We start from the raw sequence: 19,701 nt of genomic DNA on the forward strand, positions 1-19,701 counted from the left end.
TACCTATAATGGATTATTCTGCACTGCCTAGTGGAAGAACCACATTGGACATGGCTATGTGTGGATCTGAATTGTTGCTGGGTTGTTGTTGTAATCTGATGAATGTTTCAGTGTAGTTTGAGATTCACCATCATTTCAGGGAACCGAGCCACATTATGTTGGCATGAAAGGTCAGACATAGCAAGGAGTTAGGTTTTGTTTTTCTTAAAGCACGTTACAATCACGTGAACAAATTGACAGAAACCTTACGCAAGGAGATATTGACAACAATATTTACATTTCTGTCCGGAATATTTGTTCCTAAACTGAACTGTCCTATATAGGGACAGTCAAAGCGGGGGAGAACAATGTGCAGGAAAGGGGGGGGGGGGGGAATTACGTACATTTCTTTTACCTTTTACCTGTTTTGTGAATGAACTGACAGATTGATCTCGATTGAAATTCGTCTTTGTCGTTTCGTAAGTCAAACTTTAAACAGCGGTGCTCAATCAGTGACTTCTTTACTGATAAGCCAACTGTTTAATTGATGCATTATCATCTCCATTCAAACAAACAATAAAATTCGTTATCACGAACCCGTAGCCGGTGGATAAAAATACTGATCCATGTAAACTTTGCCCTTTGCGTAAGAAGTTATTACCATATGGTAAATTCGCTGTCCCTCACTCTCTCTCCCGCCATCGCCTTCATCGCTCTTAAAAAGTTTTACGGTGGATAACATTCCTCCTGCTTTGTTCTCACGTTTCGGTAAGTTTTTATTTCCTTTTGTAACTATTTGCAGTCTGATATATCCTAACATGATATAGGTGGTATTTTATTATAGTTAGGCCTTGTTGTGTTGGCATATATGAGAGGGATTAAAGCTCAACTTGTGATAACGTATCTATTCAAAACCAAATTTTGCTCTTATTCATAAACATTAACGAAACTTAAAATAAGGTCTTATTACTATTCTATCAATTATAACTTTATGCAAATTTGTTAAAGAAAATAGGCGAGGTAAAGAGATAACGCAAACATTATGATTCAGGGTCGTTCATCACCGGTTATAGTTTGCAGTCTATTTGGCTCAGAACCAGGGACGTCGCTAGAGGGGATGTGAGGTGTCTGTTAAATTTGACCTTTAATCAGTCATATTTATCACGTTTTTACAAATGTATATTGTCTCTATGGAATACAATAAAACACTCAATGCTAATCTACGGCAGCTTATAAGTGCCAGCAACATAAGAAAAACTTCCCCCCATAAGTTGACATTTTTCAGTAAATTGTTTAGATAACAAGATAAAAACTTATCAAAAATCAGAAAAATGTTGGAATGCTCAGTTGCTTTAAATGAGCAATTAAGCAATTTTGTTCAAAATGTCCAATTGACAACTTATCATATCTCGTCAATTGGACATTTTTCTGCAAACTGTTTAATCATATCTCGTCAATTGTACATTTTGCGGCAAAATGTTTAATTGTTCACTTCATTCCATCTGAGCAATTATTATTATTATTATTATTATTATTATTATTATACATTTATTATACAATTATTCCATTATACGACGATCAGATCCTCTAATTTTTATTTTTTATAATATTTTTGTATTTGTTTTATTATAATATATGTCTAATCAAATTAAATACGGAAACTAATTAGATTATGTACTATTCTGACCTATAATTCGCACATTTTGGTCTCGCAATTTAGGAAAGATGAAGTCTCCGCTAGTGTTTGTTATCGCTGCAATGGTGACATGTATTGTCGCACAGGACCCATACTACGTTTGGCCTGATGTTTTCAACGATGAAGAAAGGGACGCTTTCTACTACGGACAGTTCCCTGATGATTTTAAATGGAGTACGGCGACCTCTTCCTACCAAATTGAAGGAGCATGGGACGTTGAAGATAAAGGTGAGAGTGTTTGGGACACTTTCGCACACGAAGGCACTCACGTAGCTAACGGGGATACTGGAGATGTGGCTTGTGACAGCTACAACTTGTGAGTGCAATTTGTGCTTTTAATTTAATAGTAATAATAATAATGATAAAGATGCTGATGGTGCAGGTGCAGGTGATGAAGTTGGTGGTCATGATGGTGGTGATAATGGTGATAGTAGTGGTGGTGGTGATTTCGGCCGTGGTGGAAAGGTAGTGGTGGTGGTGGTGTTGATGATGGTGGTCGTGGTGATGGTAGTTATGAGGAAGATGATAATGAGAGTGATGATGGCGGTGATAAGAACAGTGGGAAGAACGGAACCTTTACTAAATATGTCGAGCCATTAATTAAACATTATATTCAGCCTTTATTGGAAGGTAGCAGACCAAATTTAGCGGGTTCTGCTTTTTTTTCAACCCTCTACGATTGCATTTATTGAATTGGCATACCACATGCCTTATCCCTGGAACAGCAGTTGAATGATGTTCAGAATGCTAAGCTTCATACGCAGGATTTTCTCTGGGGTGTTGCGTTTTCTGAAGATGTGGGTCTTCTTATTGAACACCGTCCTTGGAGACAGGACTATTTTTGTAAAGTTAAGAGGTGTTATATTTTGCAACTATAACGATTTGTTTATGACATCTGAAGTAGGTTGTGTTAATGTTACCCACATCACGAAAGACTTATCTCTACCCATGAAAATGTAAAACTGAAAATTGGAGAGGGGGCGTGAGCCTACACACCCGTCTCACCTCCCTTTACACTGACGGGCCTACACAACTTCAACTTACAAGGCCATCCGAGAGAAATTATATTTGTTTCCACTAGATAACATTCTTTACCTCTCATAATTATTCCATAAGACCAAACCTATTTATTCGCTCGGTTACTGCTATAATTCGCTGGCTACCCGTACCATATTTTCCAGATATGCGACTGACGTCCAACTAATCAAGAATATGGGCCTTTCCTACTATCGCTTCTCGTTGTCATGGCCTCGAATCCTACCGAATGGCCGCCCTGACAGTGCCAGTGCAGATGGTCTGCGGTACTACAACGCCCTGATTAATGAACTCTTAGATAACGATATCAACCCTCAAGTCACACTCTATCACTGGGACCTACCTCAGGCCCTGGAGGATGAGGGTGGATTCCTCAGCGATGATTTCCCTCAGTGGTTCAACGACTATGCTACTTATTGCTTCGAACAGTTTGGAGATCGAGTCAAATTTTGGATTACTTTCAATGAACCGTGGATCATTGCTGTGCTAGGGTACGGTGATGGTGTATTTGCCCCTGGTTTGAACGGCATCGGAGACAAAGTTTATAACGTTTCCCACAACTTGATATTGGGACACGCCATGGCGTATAGGACTTATGATAGTACTTACCGTGCATCTCAGGTTAGTACCCGGTGATAGCAACATATGCTGCAATTGTTTGTTTTATGTTTATTATTTCATTCTTGATTTGAGCAAATTATATTCAAAAAAAATGTTGTTGCGGAAGATCCAACAAGACTCATGCTAGTAAGAAACATGATTCTGTTTCATCATATAGAAAGTCAAATTGGAAATTGGAAATTCCTCCTAAAACGTAAACTGTTCACTTGAAAGGAAGATGACTTAATTTCCCTTCATATTTGAAGACTCTGTTATTATGGCCACTAGTAATATGTAGAGGACATCTGAAGTATCTATAATTCAAGTTTCTACTGTAGATTCTTTCATAATTAAGAAACTTCTTCTTTTGACAGATGGGTGAAATAGGCATTACTCTGAACTCTGACTTCGTAGAACCCTACGATAGGTCCATCCCCAGTGATGTAGAAGCCGCCAGTAGATCCCTTCGATTTGGACTCGGTTGGTACGCGAATCCAATCTTCAAAAATGGTGACTACCCTGATATTATGAAAGAAAAAATCGCTCGTAAAAGCGCTGCACAGGGCCTTGCGTCTTCTCGGCTTCCAGAATTCACCGAGGAGGAGAAAAATATGATAAAAGGCACATACGATTTCTTCGGCTTGAACCATTACACTACAGTGTACTGTGTGGATTCTGACCAAGAAGACCTTAGCAACCCACCTAGTTACTACAAAGATGGCGATGTCAATCAATGGAAAGATTCCAGTTGGCCATCAACTGGTTCCAGTTGGTTGCAGGTCGTACCTTGGGGAATCAGACGTCTGGTAACTTGGATACGAGACGAATACGGTCAAGACATACCGATCTACGTCACAGAAAATGGCGTCTCAACCAAGGATGTTGCCGAGTTAAATGATGAGATAAGAACCAAATACTATACTTCCTACATCAACGAGATACTCAAAGGTAAGAGGACAATATACAAATCCTAGAGGGTATGGTGAATAGCACAATAGTCTCAAAATGTGACAAACCTATACCCCTTTAAGGTTTACCCCACCAGCTCTCCGTTCAATGTCTTGATTATCTGAATAGAATAAACGAATGAAGAAATGATCACAAGGCATTGAAATCATCACTCAGTGTATTAATACTCACGCTGTCCGTATAATATGTCCGTACATTAAAAGCATAAGAAATGCTCTTTGGTCTAATACACTGCCGTGTACTATGTCATATTGAAAACCGAATGGGCAACGAGGCGTATATGATGTACAATAACAGGTATGTTTCTATATATACATCATGCCCCCACCGACACCCCACCCGCATTCACCAGCCGTAGAAACGAAAATAAAGCGAAATGTTTGCTTCCCCCAACACACACAAAAGTAAGTCATTAGCTTCAGTTTGGTTTCATCATTGAATTTATACTGTTATTTGTAAAACAGTAAATGGCATGTTTGCTTATGTATAATAATACTGTACAATACCGAATTACTTTCTAATCATGAAAATGATCACTTTAGGTACCAATTCTTTTGAGTATCTTATTGTCAAAACCACGTTTTTATTCTTTTCTTTCATACAGCGATCCGTATCGATAATGTCAATGTCAAGGGATATACAGCTTGGTCATTGATGGACAACTTTGAATGGGCGGCAGGATATACTGAAAGATTCGGCCTTCATTACGTAGATTTCTCGGATCCAGAACGACCAAGGACCCCAAAAGCATCAGCTAATGCGTACGCACAGATCGTAGCAGATAACGGATTCAACAGCGGTTCTACCGTGACCGGTGCCTTATGTTTACTGGTGGCATCCACTCTCCTTGCTCTTATCAATGCCTTCGTTCCAAGTACCTGTTTTGAATTTTAAGTACAATACGATGAGTCTGACAACCACACCGCTATACAACATCACGTTTAAAGCGAAGTGGAGTGGACAGAGAGCAAACATTTCACAGGAGAGGAGAAGGGGGATGAGGAGGGGTTGGGGAGTGGGGAGGGGGTTGGTAGTTAAGCAACCTTTAAACATGTTATTACCCGAAAACCCTGAAAAGCTATTAAGCAGTTACAAACAGAACTTTGTTTTTTGCGTGTAGTTTTGTAATTACACATGTCGCCTTGCTACTTTTTATGTGATGTGGATGGTAGGTGAATTCAATGTGTCCTATACGTATAAAGGCCTACCGTTACAAGGAGACCGTGAAAGGAGCCTAATGCAACAAATTGTTACTGCTTCCTGCTTCGAATCCTTCTCTTGGTTCCCGGGGTTTTCTCTTTCAATGTACTTAATAGTTTCCAGTCAGTTGTTCTGTTATTGATTTATTTACAATAGATTATTTCTCAACATCCAACGGTACCGAAAAATATGATATTCAGATACGTATACATTTCCTAGCCAATAAAAAACATATTTGAGTATCAGTTAAGTTCATAGTCTTCCCTAAGCCTGATATAAAATATGTAGAGCATCCCATCGGTGTATATTTTCTTTACACGTTGTGTTTCTTTTGCTTTCGATGTTTGTGTAATATCTCACTTTATGCAATGTGCCATACAGTCCTACTAGAGGGTTAAAGTTACATAGTGTATGACGTGATTATACGTAATGACAGACGCCACGTATGCATGAGGTCATACACGGTGAGTGTGAACAAAACTGCCCGATTTGAGTTGAATGTATAGTCTCTGTAAAATATTTATCTCAGTCTTTTTAATGGGGTTGATACATAGTGTGGTCAAATGTAGCTTTGTTTATCAATGGGGTATTTACATAGTGTATAGTCAAATATAATCGTGCTTATTAATAGAGTCGATGCATAGTGTAGCTAAATGCAGTCGTGACGAATGTAATTATTCAGTCTGTGTAGCATATTCACAATGTATTACTTTCGTAGCCAAGTTAGTGAAGTTTAGTCCTAGTATATGTAGTGTAGTCATTTTCTGTGTATATAGGTATTCAATAGAGGTAGTCATAATGATGGGTTTATAGTATACATAGTTTAGTAAGATGTAGTAGCAAAGCATTCACTGAGTCTGTAAAGCATTGTCTTAATAGTGGGTTGTATCCTTACGACAGTGTAGTCAGTGTAATACAAACATATAGCTGTAGTCGTAAGGTACCGCTAACGCGGTGTAGTAAAGTCATATAGTTTTAACCAGTGGGTCGTAGCCTTGAACATGTACTAGCCGGAGCATGTAATATATATATATATATATATTGTATATATATATATAGCAATATATATAGCAATATGTATAGCAATATATATATATAGCAATATATATAGCAATTTTCTGAAAAAGGATGAAAACGAAGACTTATCAACACAACTTTTCGTAAAGTTTGAGCAACTTTCTGCAAAATGTTGACTTCCTTTCAAAGTGATCGATTTAACAAAAAAGGTTGAGACGACAACCTATTGCATCAGTTAACAAGACGGCGTCATGTCAACAACTTTGTGTTAATAATTTTCTTATCTTGCAATTTGAAAAAGAAAACAAGATATCTCGTAGATAAAAAGAGCGAAGTTGTATGGTCCATAATTAGTCTTGTGTCATAAACTTTGTAGTGTTTTACAATGTTGTAAATTTTGTAGCAGATATTCATGGCAATATATAGATAGTTATATGAAGGTTTAACAACTATCCAATGCATATAAACATAACGACCCCTGTTTGAGTGTTAATTCATACGACCAAAGTCTACCAAACTGGCAGACGCGTGGTGTTTTTACTGGTATCAGTATATTGAATTCAACATTATCATAGTACTATTAACCTTGTTAGAAGTTTCAAACCAATTTCCATGGAAGTGCTTACAATTCAAATTTATCATTGCTGACGATGAAGAGGAAAAAATCATAGTTAATTTACTGTCTCAGTAAGACAGACTTGACTGGATTCTTCATATTTCTTACATATGTACTGAAAATGAAAGGATATTAGGCCTATTTCTTTAATTTTCTCGGGTCCCGTATTGACTAGGTCCTGGGGTTGTATGTAGTCCCCACGAGTCCCACTCCGCTCGTCGTGTCTGATGACTGAAAGAAACAAGTTAACTCCGATCATCCATCCCAACGTCATTCACCTCACTAACCAGCCACCAAACGCCCACCCATCAAACACCCACACACCAACCCATATAGCCAACCGACAGTCCTGTAACCATCAAATAATATGTCACTACTGCAACCTTCACAAACTTAGCGGTACATAAATGAACGTTATGTGGAGCATGTATGCGAAGGTTGTTGTTAACAGTGACTCGGGCTTATGTAATATAGACCCGTGACTTGCATTATTCGTTCTTTTGTTTAATCATCAAGTAAATAAGCAACGCCCAACAAATTTGTGATTTGTTTAACGAGATCATACGTAAGTGTGAATCAGGCCATTTATCGCTTTTGCTATTGTTTGTTTTTAACTTTTCCGATCACGCAATTGCTACTCTCAGAAAGCATGTCGTATCATCACGTGACTTTCTCGTGACTTACAAAGTTACTAGCTTGACGGTGAATCGACTGGAGACTGGTAACATCTTACGATAAGAATCTGTGTCGAACAGAGTTGTAACGATTCAGTTTACTTTACGGTTCGAGTCACTGTAAAAATCTTCCTGATTATTAAATTTATGGTAGACCTTTTCAATCCTCCTTGTTCCAGTCGCAGTTTATATTACTCGAATCAATAGCTCGTTATGATAACACTGGGTTTTCGCTGGGAGATTAGTGAAGTTTGTGTAACTTGATCACTGCAATAGGTGGCACTAGTACAATATTTGATGATCATGAGTTGTGATGTAGCTGTAAACGCGATAGTAAGATCACGTTTTCCAGTCGTGCAGAGTGAAGCAAAGTGGTGCTATAACACGATTTATGTAAGTGTTCCATTTTTAGATTAAGAACCTATTATCCTTCTTGATAGCATGGGGGACAGAGTCCAACAAATAACAGTCTACAATGATAAGGATCTTTGAACCTATGTGAGCTGCAGATACACCTACGTGGTATTTCATATAAAATAGCCATTGTTCTTTAAATGATTGGTGAACCCGGGGGGGCACTGGGGCATACTGTATACCTGCTTAGCTTTTTGGCCAAAGTTTACAAACTTGAAAGAGCAATCCATTTCCAACTAGCTCAAACTTGCGCACGAAGTTGAAAGACTTCTTTTTTTTTTTAACTTATTGTTTGGTAATTTAGGAGAATACTAGTCGTCAAAGTTAAAACACCTGCTTGCCGAATACTGGACCCTGACGTCGGCCTCTGAGAAACTGAACATTTGTTGTCCTGAATTTTCTAAGCGATACCCTTTCTTGTCATCACCGTCGACCGAAACAAGTAACCATGAAGTATTTATCCGTGAAATGAACCGCATGTTACTTCTCGTTAGTGAACTCCGTATGATTACCATCGGCCAACTCTCTTCCTAGCTCTACCCACCAAATGTAATTATGCAAAGTAACCTCTACCACTGACATAACTGACGAGCACATGATTCCAAAGAGTAGCTACTCTAGGGGGGGGGGGGGGGGTAAATGTCAAAAATCTCTCGACTAACATATAGGGTAAGGCTATGAATATTTATATGGACAGGCTGTATGCAGATAAAATAATCAACGAGCGAGGGATGTGACTGTGGGTTCGTTGACTGCATCTGACACGTTGGGGAGATGGGTTAGCTGGGGTCTGTCGTGCTCTCACAGGAAAAGAAAAACCAAAGGTTAGAGATCAAATGGTGCATTATTAAGGCATAATTTGAACGTTAATTAGGTCTATAATTATAGGTCTAAACGGAAAATTGTGCTAATAAATACTGTTTTGAAAGTGTCCCCTTATTGAACGTTTTTTGCCAGACTAAAGGTGGAGGTGGGGTGAGCGTGGCCCCGGCCCGGCTCCTCTGCGCTTGCCACTGGTATGCTCTTTAAATAAGAAACATATAAGCAATATTGGACACCAACTTTTGAGTTGGCACCATACCATACACCTATTTAATGTACGTTATTTACTAATATAAATTGCTTCGTATATGGCAGGCTGAAAACACCAGAAAGAAAAGAATAAAGAAAACGCGCCTAAATAAAGATGTTTATCGGATAGCTGACATTGGTTTCCGTGGTGATGATCTCTGGTCTTGCATGGAAAATCCTTTAAGTCCACTATCAAAGTAAGTGGATTAATAATCTGGTAGGTCAACTGACATTTACTAAACTGCAGCATTAATTGCATGATAAGAAGAATTCTATCGGGGCTGATCCCATATACGAAATGATTTTAAGAGATACGGTACATCACCAAACGCGGTGTAGGTTATACGATTGACTGTTGATTAGAATAAGAATAGAATAATCTGTGTATCTTGTTGTTAACAATTATTTATGAAACAGAATTATCAGTAATGTGAACGCAAGAGGTATTACCAGACGGCCTTTGAGTTACGAATATTTTGACGTTATATTAACCGACAAAAATTTCTGCCAATCAGCGGTCAGCTCTTCAAGTCTGCACGCAATCCACACGGTCATGGTTGTTATCCACCCACATAGAAGGTTAGAAAGAAGGTGTAACATAATCTTCACTCTTTGGGGTTAAAACACCCTTCTTCTTTCTTAGGAACGACCTTCAACTATTATAAAACATTTTCAAAGACACTAAATAGCATGCTAATCACGAGAGATGCATGGGTGCTCTACATTTTGATGCACAAAAAACAACGATAAAAAGTGAATCTTCATTTTGATCTACGGATTCAAGGTTTCATCAACTTGATCTCCCAGTTCTCCTAAGAAGAAGAGAAATTTTCACCTCAAACTTCACAGAGCGCGTGATACCGAACCAAACTTTTGACAATTATCTGTTAAGTACGGTCCGTTCGGATGGTCTCATTTTCTCTATATATGCTTCTAGATGTGGTAATATAGGAAGCTCGCATTTGTTATGGGCCGATTTAACAACACTCTTTTTTTCAAGATAGAAAGTGCGAAGTACTCATGACAATAAGTTGTGAGATGAATATCACTGCACATTTCGAGCGAAATTTATTTGTTGTTGCAATAAATGTACAATTGTATATGTACAATTTCCCCCTACTTATACCTTTTAGTCTCTTGTATCTCATTTGAGGACGTACAGAGAATAAACTGAAACATCTGTTGAGCAGGTGAAGACAACTCATTTGACCCATGTCAGGGGATTGTTGGATTAATTGTTTATCCCAGTAACTTCAAAATGTTCATTTTTAAATGAAGTTGTTGGGCTACTTGGTGTTATCATCATGCACAAGCAAAGCTTCTAATTAATCCTACGTGTTTGTTTTATAATGAGATCTACATCTGGTAAGTAAACGGGTACACACAAGTCACAAGGCTAATCTGAGTCCAATGTAATACAATCAGTCCTAATACATCTGCGGTATGCTATGTTGCAAACACAAGTTGATACTTTGTAACAATGTTGCATACATAGCAGTTATAGGGAAGTAATGTTATCATTTTGAGTGTAATAAAATTGGACCCATTATGGCCACTGTTTTCTTTCGACTATCTCTGTTTCTTTTGCTACTGGGAGCTATTTTAGTTACAGCTCAAGAACCTCTTTTCATCTATCCCGAGCATTTCAACAACACTCAACGGGATGCATTCATATACGGGACTTTTCCTGACGATTTTGCGTGGGGTGTGGCCACGGCAGCATATCAAATAGAGGGCGCTTGGAATGTTAGCGGAAAGGGACCCAGTATCTGGGATACTTTTACTCATGTGGAAGGAAACATTTACAACGGTGATACAGGGGATATAACGTGTGATAGCTATCACAAGTAAGTATAGTCTTACAATCATTGTTATGTAGTGTATTAACGTCCAACAGTTGACAGAGTTGCGTTTGTTACGTAACGCCCCGCCCACCCCCAACCCTCCCCCCCCCCGCCTTTCCTCTTTGTCAAGCATATACATCATGAACACAATTTTCTTCTCGTTGCATTACAACTGTTATACTATAAATACTTCAAGAGAATTTGTTAATCAAAGACAATGTAAGACAATCAGCATATATCGGCACATAACCTTCGTAGACTACCCGTATGTCTAGTTTCCGGTTGGCTGAAGTTGATATTACCATCTGTTACCATTTAATGGAGAATACCTTTGACACTCCCCAAACAGGTATAGACATCTTTTATGTTTGGTATACCTCACGATGAAGATCACCCAAAAGTGAAGCGTTGGTTAAATTTACGTAATTAACAGATAGTGTTTTAGTATTTATTCGACTGAAACAACAAACGGTAAAGCTAGCAGTAACACTATTCGTTTTCAAACGAAGACTTTTTCATCATTAGTCAATGTTTAATGGATAGAATCTAGGTCATTTCGCATATACTGCCAACGTTCACTTGCAATTTAAGCATGCGGACATCGACTTTGTAATAGTGACAATGGTGATGTTGTTCATAAACAGTATGAACGATTTTGATATTATTGTATACTGCTACCAAGAAAGGGGCAGGCACGTTCTAATCTCGATTTCTGAGTCAAAGGTTCATTGGTGAAAGCTTGTTACTTTTTCTGAGTACTCATACTGTGCATATACTGAACCATTTTGGGGCATTATTTTCATTCTTGTTGGAATGGGATGAGGACGGGGGAACATGGTGAACACGCAGTGCAGTCCCCCCGTCCCCCCCAATGAACCCAATGACATATGATATGGTAATCACTTAACGTAAGTTGGTATTTCTATATGCAGGTATGCTGATGATGTACAATTGATGGCTGACCTGGGAATCCCTTATTATCGGTTTTCCCTTTCTTGGTCGAGGTTGCTCCCCGACGGAACACTCAATAGTTCCAACCCAGATGGCCTCCGGTATTACAATGACCTCATCGACGAGCTCCTCGCAAACGACATCACACCAATGGTGACGCTATACCACTGGGATCTCCCACAAGGCATTGAAGACATTGGTGGTTGGGATAATGAGGTTTCTATTCAATACTTTGACGAGTACGCTGAGTACTGCTTTGCGAATTTTGGTGACCGTGTGAAGTTTTGGATAACTTTCAACGAACCTTGGGTGTTTATCATGTACGGATATGGTGACGGCTCTTTCGCACCGGGACAGAGCGGAGGAAAGGCGAGAAGAGTCTATAATGTCGCGCACAACGTCATTCGGGCTCATGCGCATGCGTGGCACACATATGATGATTATTTCAGGGAAGAGCAGGTATGCAAATGAATATAAAGATCCAGTCCCATGCACTTTTGAGTTATTGGGAGGTCCTTACTTTTTATTCTGTCGGTTTGTTTGATACTTACCGTTAACGTTTTGAAGGCCTATATTTTTGTTGAAGTTCATTTTTTTAAATGTACACAAACTCGTGCATTACATAGTAATGTGTCATACTGGTCAGATGAAATAAGGTGTCTCGCAATGAAAACATGGAAAGTCTATTCTGACTAAAATTCGCATACTCAAAAAAATATTATAGTAATAAAAAACCCAGATAAAACAGGCATACTTATAATCAACTTTATACTTGTAAATAATACGTCTTCTGTTAAGTTAATTTAAGGAACGTCCTAACTCCTATGGCAAATTTAAGGCCTCAATCTTTATTCCTTTTATTTAATTTGCTTTCTCTAGGAAGGGCTTATTGGTATAACACTCAACTCGGATAACTTCTACCCATTTAATCCTAAAGTCCAATTAGATGTCGAGGGCACTGAACGTATTCGACAATTCCAAGTTGGTTGGTTCGCTCATGCCATCTTCAAGAATGGAGATTATCCTGAGGTCATGAAGACCCGAGTTGCAGAAAAGAGTGAACAACAAGGTTACTTTAAGTCTAGGTTGCCGGAATTCACCGAAGAAGAAAAACTGTTTATCGTCGGTACTTCGGACTTTTTCGGATTAAATACTTATACCAGTTCAGCCATCATTGGTACGAGAATCGAGGCTCCGAGACCGGCTAGCTGGGAGACCGACTTGAACGTGATCCCGTACAAGGATCGCACATGGCCGACCTCTGGATCCTCTTGGCTGCGTCCTGTACCGTGGGGGATAAGAAACCTCTTAAACTGGGTATCTGAAGAATACGGAAGCGATACTGCAATATACATCACAGAGAACGGGGTATCTACGGAAGATGTGAATGACCTTAACGATGAAAGTCGTACTAAATACTACATGGCTTACATCAATGAGGTTCTAAAGGGTACGTTTACACCTCTTCGTGTTGGAACAAGAGTGACAATTTAATCGTTGAACTTTTACATTTCTCTGTACATAGAAATTAATCTTATTCCATTCAATCATAGCGTTTCCACGTTTGAAGTGATAATGTAACAAAACAAAACACACAAAATCATGGGAATTAATTATGTATATGACCTAGATGTGCACCAGTCGTTAACAGGAACCCGTCTTTGTGTGTGCGCTCATGAGTTTATCAGTGTTAAGGAGTCGGTCATGTGAGACTATAATATAGGGATCTTGTCGACTGTCGATCCATAGGTCATGTACAACAATGAAGATGCATTGAGTCTTTCTAAGTACTTTCTAGACTGTCCATAAGTGACCGGCATTAATCTCAAGTGCCCATGGGGTTTGTCATGAAGGGTCTAGAGCGACGAAGGGGTGGGGCGGTTTTCAGAAGCGAAACGTAAACTCTTCTCACTGACATGTCCTATTTTGTTCTTCGTCCTTTGTTTCAGCTTATAAAATCGATGCAGTCAATGTCAAAGGTTACGTGGCCTGGACATTGATGGACAACTTTGAATGGTCTGACGGTTTCAGTGAACGGTTCGGTTTACACTACGTCGACTTCACAGATCCAGATAGACCGCGAACACCGAAGGAGTCCACAAAAACTTACTCCACCATTATTCAAGAAAACGGTTTCTTTCCCCCCGAACCAAGCAGTGGGAATTCTGGCATCGCAAACACAATGCTCGTAGTTATTTCTTTGATGTTTGCGGTGAACTTCGCTAATTAATTAGATTCCAGATTTGTGATTTGTCAGTGATGGCATGAAAATCAACTTAAATTTAGTAACCGCATCTAAGGTTAGGAAAATCTTAGTGGTACAACGATTATTGTCAACGATAATTGCTGTTTGTGTTGTGTTCATTTACTTTGCATTATTACCTTGCTTCGGATTGGGGGGGGGGGGCAATGATGTGTCACAACTATTCAGCACTTTCATTGTATTTCACTATCTTCATGTTGTCCGTATCTCAAGAAATGGTTGTCAGTATATAGTTAATGGATGTTCTCTTTTTAAACTTTGCTTGTTATTTTTAGAGCTCGAAAAGCTATCTCAGCGATGTCAATCTGATTCAATATAAGCTGAATTTTAAAGATAATAATTGAATATTCCATTTTGCTCCCAATATTATACCCTTTTCTTTAATTTTTTAAACTTTGTATTGTTTGTCGAAATATGAAAATAGGTAGTGATGGAATTGCATTATTTAAAGCCGGACAGTAGTTATGGGTGGGGTTTGTTTGGGGGTTGGAGGGGGTAAGCTTCCCCCACTTAAAAGAGGGGGATATTGTTCCTGTCCTTATATATATTTTTTAACTAGGCATGAACTCCATGGCACTGTGCTAAATCAATCAGATGGATTCTTGTAACAACAGAAATCAGACGATCACATTTTTGTTTCATGTACCTCATAACCCGTAGAATTTTCGTTTGTTTCTCGAAATTCGACATAAGTCGTAATTTTAACATGAGATCAACAAAAACCCGAAATATAAACAAAAGACATTTCTGAGATGAAAAGTCGAAATTTCGAATATCTCCATATAAACAGTCAGTTTTGTACAACAAGTCGAAACTTCGATACAAAATGTAGTGAATTGTACTAGTGGGATTTAATTGAAATTTCCAGATAATTGTTATAATTCGTCGAAATTTCGACATATTCCTCGACATTTCGCTTTTCATGCTAAGATTTAAGGACGAAATGGTCGGAAAAGTCGAAATGTAGAAAGAAATTTTAAAATAGAGTATAGTCGCAATATCGAAGAAAGAAAGAAGGCATTGCTGTTCCGTCAAAAAAGTGGTAAAGAAGCAAGTTATAACATGTCAACAGTGGTGTATACACAAAATGGATGATAGGCTTGACGATGATATGATGCTCAGAGTTGGACAATTCTGATCGAGCAGTGCGAAGCTTATCGACTCACCGCCCCTTGTATTAGGAAAATTTGTACTCAAAAGGTGTAAGCCCCCTCCCACTTCCCTTCCACACACACATACTAAATCAATATTATAACGTAATCAAATAATGGTTTATTGGTGCACTTACTTAAAGTAAAATTAATTTGTGATATTTTTTATGAAATAAATAAAGAAATTTATGAGGTGGAAAGATTTGCTTCAACCACTCACCTCAGACATCTAAGACACAGAAGACACTGTGTTCATGCATTTCAGCATCAATGTTATCTGAAAGGTTGCCAAGGATATCCCCTCCCCCAGGCCCCCTCCCCCACCTCCGCGGTCATCTTTCTGAAACCCTTTGGTAAACACGTTTTCCTGCAGAGGGCGTTATTCATCAATAACATTCAAGTACGGCTCTGAGAAAGAGTACAGTCAAAGAACATCTTTGGCACAGTGTAATTTCACAGCTACTGCTGCTCCTTTGCTACATAGAGTGAACGAATCTCTGTCAATTTTCATCATGATAGGATCAACTAAAGCCGTTGTTTTATCACGACAGCTATGGAGGGTGCATCTTTTTAGGAGAACTGTCTACGCAGATCCTCCAAAAAACCCAATGAAAACATGGGTAGGTAATACATGCGTTTTAAGTCAACAATTTGCCGACGAAGTAGAGCAATCGTTAGGCTACTAATTTGCTACGCACACTAGTTTGTATGTTCCTAACATTAGGCTTAAATATGTCATGGACTACGTGACTGGGACACATTTTCGTTTGTGAGTCGGCCAATGCAATGTTTGTACCCCGTGCCGAATATAAAACTGTTTCGGACCCAACTTATACCTATATTTCGAGACCTTTCTTTTGACTTCAAGTCGCATAGGCCTAGTCCTAAGGCATTTAGTACAACTAGCAATAGCACAAGCCTAGCCTTGATAATGTGGGGGCCGTGTCATTCCGCCATCGGTACTTTCCACCATAGAAAATGTGCTCTTTACGCCAAAGAAAAAGTGCCATGTTACCGCCATGGCGGTGAAGCATTTTTGAATGGTGGGTAGGAGTAACGTTAGTATGTAGGTTAGAAATATATGGTAACGGAGTGGTTGAATGAGTGAATGATTAGCGTTGGTGGGAACAAGAAATTCACAGGAAAATTTCATTCACTTCACTCTATCTGGCCCGCAAATCCACAAAATCGGTCTTTTAAATTGACAATCAGGATTGGTTTTTTTAATAAACAATCAGCCTAATTTAATTTGATTTATTCATCCAACTATTATACATGTATTTGAAGACAGTGTAGCGACTCTAACAAACTTTTCAGTCAACCTGTACATTAAAGACTGTGTATCAATGGGTACCGTTGTTTTCCGCACACGTTACTTTCCGCTGAAACAAAACGGTGTTTTCCGCAAACAAATTTGTCAGCGGAAAACAACGTTTTTTTCAGCGGAAAGTAACGTTTTTTTTTGGGAGGGACAGAATCACTTACTGAATTGATTAGGCACATGGAATGATTTAGGAAGGTGGAGAAGATAGGATTTAACTGTAACAGGATAAATCGGCCATGATTTTAGATGTAACTCGTAAGAAAGGCGGTGCAAAATGCGTGTTCGACTATTAAAACAGCCCTTACTTATACAGCCATTTCCAGCGAAAATCAAAGATACCGCCTTTTACAACTTTTTTTTAAACTATCATTACGCCGACCGCAGTTTTAATACTTTATTAGATAGTCAATCCTTCATAACGCGGGTGTCCCTTTGCCCTTTTATCGGCCGACCACCACATACTTCTTTAATAATCCCTAATTACACACCCCCAAGCCTCTGTATTATAAGCAGCTTAACTTTTCTGACATGAACTCAGTCTAACCATCCTTTATCGACGTTCTTTGATACTTTCTCATGTTATTTTAATCATCCTGCCTGAATTTGGTATCCTAAAATATGCGGAAAATATAGTATACAGGAAGGTGAAAAAAAGGTGTTTTCCGCAGAAGAATTTTTCAGCGGAAAGTAATCAGCGGAAAGTAACGTATGCGGAAAACAACTGAAACCGTATCAATTCCCCAATCTTGTCTTACCAGCGTACTGTCACTTTTGAAGACGGTTACCTATCCATCCACGTGATTGAAAGAAAGTTTCACCGAAACATCGCTGTACACTAGTGTAAAGCAAAATCCATTCCTAAAATGTACCTTTCCGCCGTAGGTTTCGATCCTTTCCGCCATGGCGGAAAGGAATGAAACCTATGGCGGAAAGGTATGGCGGTATGCACTAGATCCAGGTATGTTAACGTGGGAGGGGGCAGGAGGGGATGTTAATTTCTGCCCCAGTTTCTGTCGTGACTTACCGCTCCCAAGATGGGTGTTTCTGGGCAATTCCATGGTAACGGAAGGACATTGGGACTAATTTTCTGACATTTGAACAAGTATATCATGAATATCCCCATTAATTACAACAAATAATTGTCATCATTGACTAGCTATAACTAGGTACTTCAATTTCCACATATTTTTTTTTTACACAAACCCTTCCCATGTTTGAAATATGAATATAAATGAGGTCGGTAACGGAAGGACAGCAAATGGGCAAGGGTTTTCACACGTCTTGAGTTTATTGTAAAACTTGAAACCATTGGTGTTCTTACTGTACTTATGGCCAAATGTATTTGTACCATATCAGTGTTTAATATCACTTGCAATGTATTAATGTTCTTTCCATGAATATACTCATCGGTCCATGCTACATAGAAGCTCCTAATGGAAGGAGTGCTGCCAATCTTCAGTGCAATACATGAAGTTTTCATGCATAAAGTTAGCTGATTGAGGAACAATAACATGGTTTTCATTTAATTTTTTACAGGAAAATCTTGCAGGCTTGGGCATAATGACGGTAGGATGTCTTGCTGTACCAGCCTGGATCATGACACACATAGATGACTACAAAGCTAGAGAGTGATTATGATGGTAAAGGAGGGACTTTTTCGTGGCAATGCAGTGCAAGAAGAGAAAACAGTTATGAAAGCAAGCGGGAGACCTATTTGTGATGTATGCCCACCAAGATGATTAAACATTCTGTGATTATTGAAATATGAAGTTCATCTATCAACCAGACTCACCTTACACTTTTAATTACTGACCAGAACTATACATGTCATTTCTGAATTCATCGACATAATTGTAGCGCTGTTGAGCGGGAAGAAAATTAGTGCCGTTTCCAAATGCCTTTTATTGATCAGAGATGCATGTACTGTATGGGTTAAATGAATGTTTTTCTTTGCATGTACCAATTTTATTTGTTGAAGGATATCATGCAACAACTATGAGTCCTTCAAGTAGACATAAAATCCATGCGCCACAAGTACTACTGTAGGGTAGGAAACCAGGCACTAGTTGTCTCTCATGTCTTCATCATCCCATTCCAGGAGTGTATGCAGACACTTTTCTGGCAACAGACATATTAAAGGAGATAAGTATGCACAGCAAACAAATTTGATTTCCTGTTTGACGGATTTCTAAGTCAAATTATGTGACTGTAAGTTTTAGGTCAAATTGTACATCAATGAGTTACTCTTCACGAGCTACCATAATTTATCGTTGAATTAATCGCAAGAGAATTGTCGGAAATTGGCATCTGTATATGGCAATTCAGAATGACCTAAAAGCAACAGGATAGTAGGATACATTTTAAGTCTTTTATCATGTCAGAAAATTGTACATCAGTGCTTCAAACTGTGAAAGTTCCTTATTTTTTCATAAATATTTAAGTGAAGTCATACATGCCTCTGTATTTCAGCACTTTAAATCATGGAGTTTCAGTAATTTGTGATCATGGTATAAAGAATTTTTTTGAGTGAATTTGAATCTTGTTAAATGGTGTTTACTTGTAAAATTGTGGATTTCATAAGAAGTTAATCATTTAGACTTTTCTCATCTTTGTGGGTTTACATTATTACTGCAGTAGTTTTACTCCCTTTAAGACTCAGTATGGTTTGTAACATAAATGAGATTCAATAAAGTGGGAGATATCAGTTACATACATATTTTTCTGTATATTTACTGTTGAGACCAAACATAACTGTTCCTGTGTATTTCCTATTGCTGAGACCTAACATAACTGTTCCTGTTTATTTCCTGTTGCTGAGACCTAACATATTTGTTCCTGTTTATTTCCTGTTGCTGAGACCTAATATAACTGTTCCTGTTTATTTACTGATGTGGAGA

At 38.5% G+C, this 19,701-nt stretch overlaps 1 protein-coding gene and 1 long non-coding RNA gene across 2 annotated transcripts in view; both read left to right on the forward strand.

Moving 5' to 3' along the window:
* The window catches only part of LOC139970550 (lactase/phlorizin hydrolase-like), a 43,897-nt gene extending 29,384 nt beyond the window's left edge, over positions 1–14,513 (forward strand). Inside the window, exons 14-21 of the mRNA XM_071976334.1 lie at positions 1,700–1,991; positions 2,857–3,331; positions 3,685–4,258; positions 4,884–5,161; positions 10,793–11,118; positions 12,048–12,525; positions 12,946–13,516; positions 14,016–14,513. Of these exons, the coding sequence (XP_071832435.1) occupies positions 1,700–1,991; positions 2,857–3,331; positions 3,685–4,258; positions 4,884–5,161; positions 10,793–11,118; positions 12,048–12,525; positions 12,946–13,516; positions 14,016–14,296 (3,275 nt within the window). The 3' untranslated portion in view covers positions 14,297–14,513. The remainder of the gene's footprint in view (positions 1–1,699; positions 1,992–2,856; positions 3,332–3,684; positions 4,259–4,883; positions 5,162–10,792; positions 11,119–12,047; positions 12,526–12,945; positions 13,517–14,015) is intronic.
* A 1,314-nt stretch (positions 14,514–15,827) lies between these two features.
* LOC139971190 (uncharacterized) lies at positions 15,828–19,512 on the forward strand. Its single transcript, XR_011794326.1, has 2 exons — positions 15,828–16,100; positions 18,341–19,512. It is a non-coding gene; the product is annotated as an uncharacterized lncRNA (long non-coding RNA).
* The last annotated feature ends 189 nt before the right edge of the window (positions 19,513–19,701 follow it).

The sequence above is a fragment of the Apostichopus japonicus genome, chromosome 8 (genome assembly GCF_037975245.1).
Source record: "Apostichopus japonicus isolate 1M-3 chromosome 8, ASM3797524v1, whole genome shotgun sequence".
NCBI classification, from domain to species: domain Eukaryota; kingdom Metazoa; phylum Echinodermata; class Holothuroidea; order Aspidochirotida; family Stichopodidae; genus Apostichopus; species Apostichopus japonicus.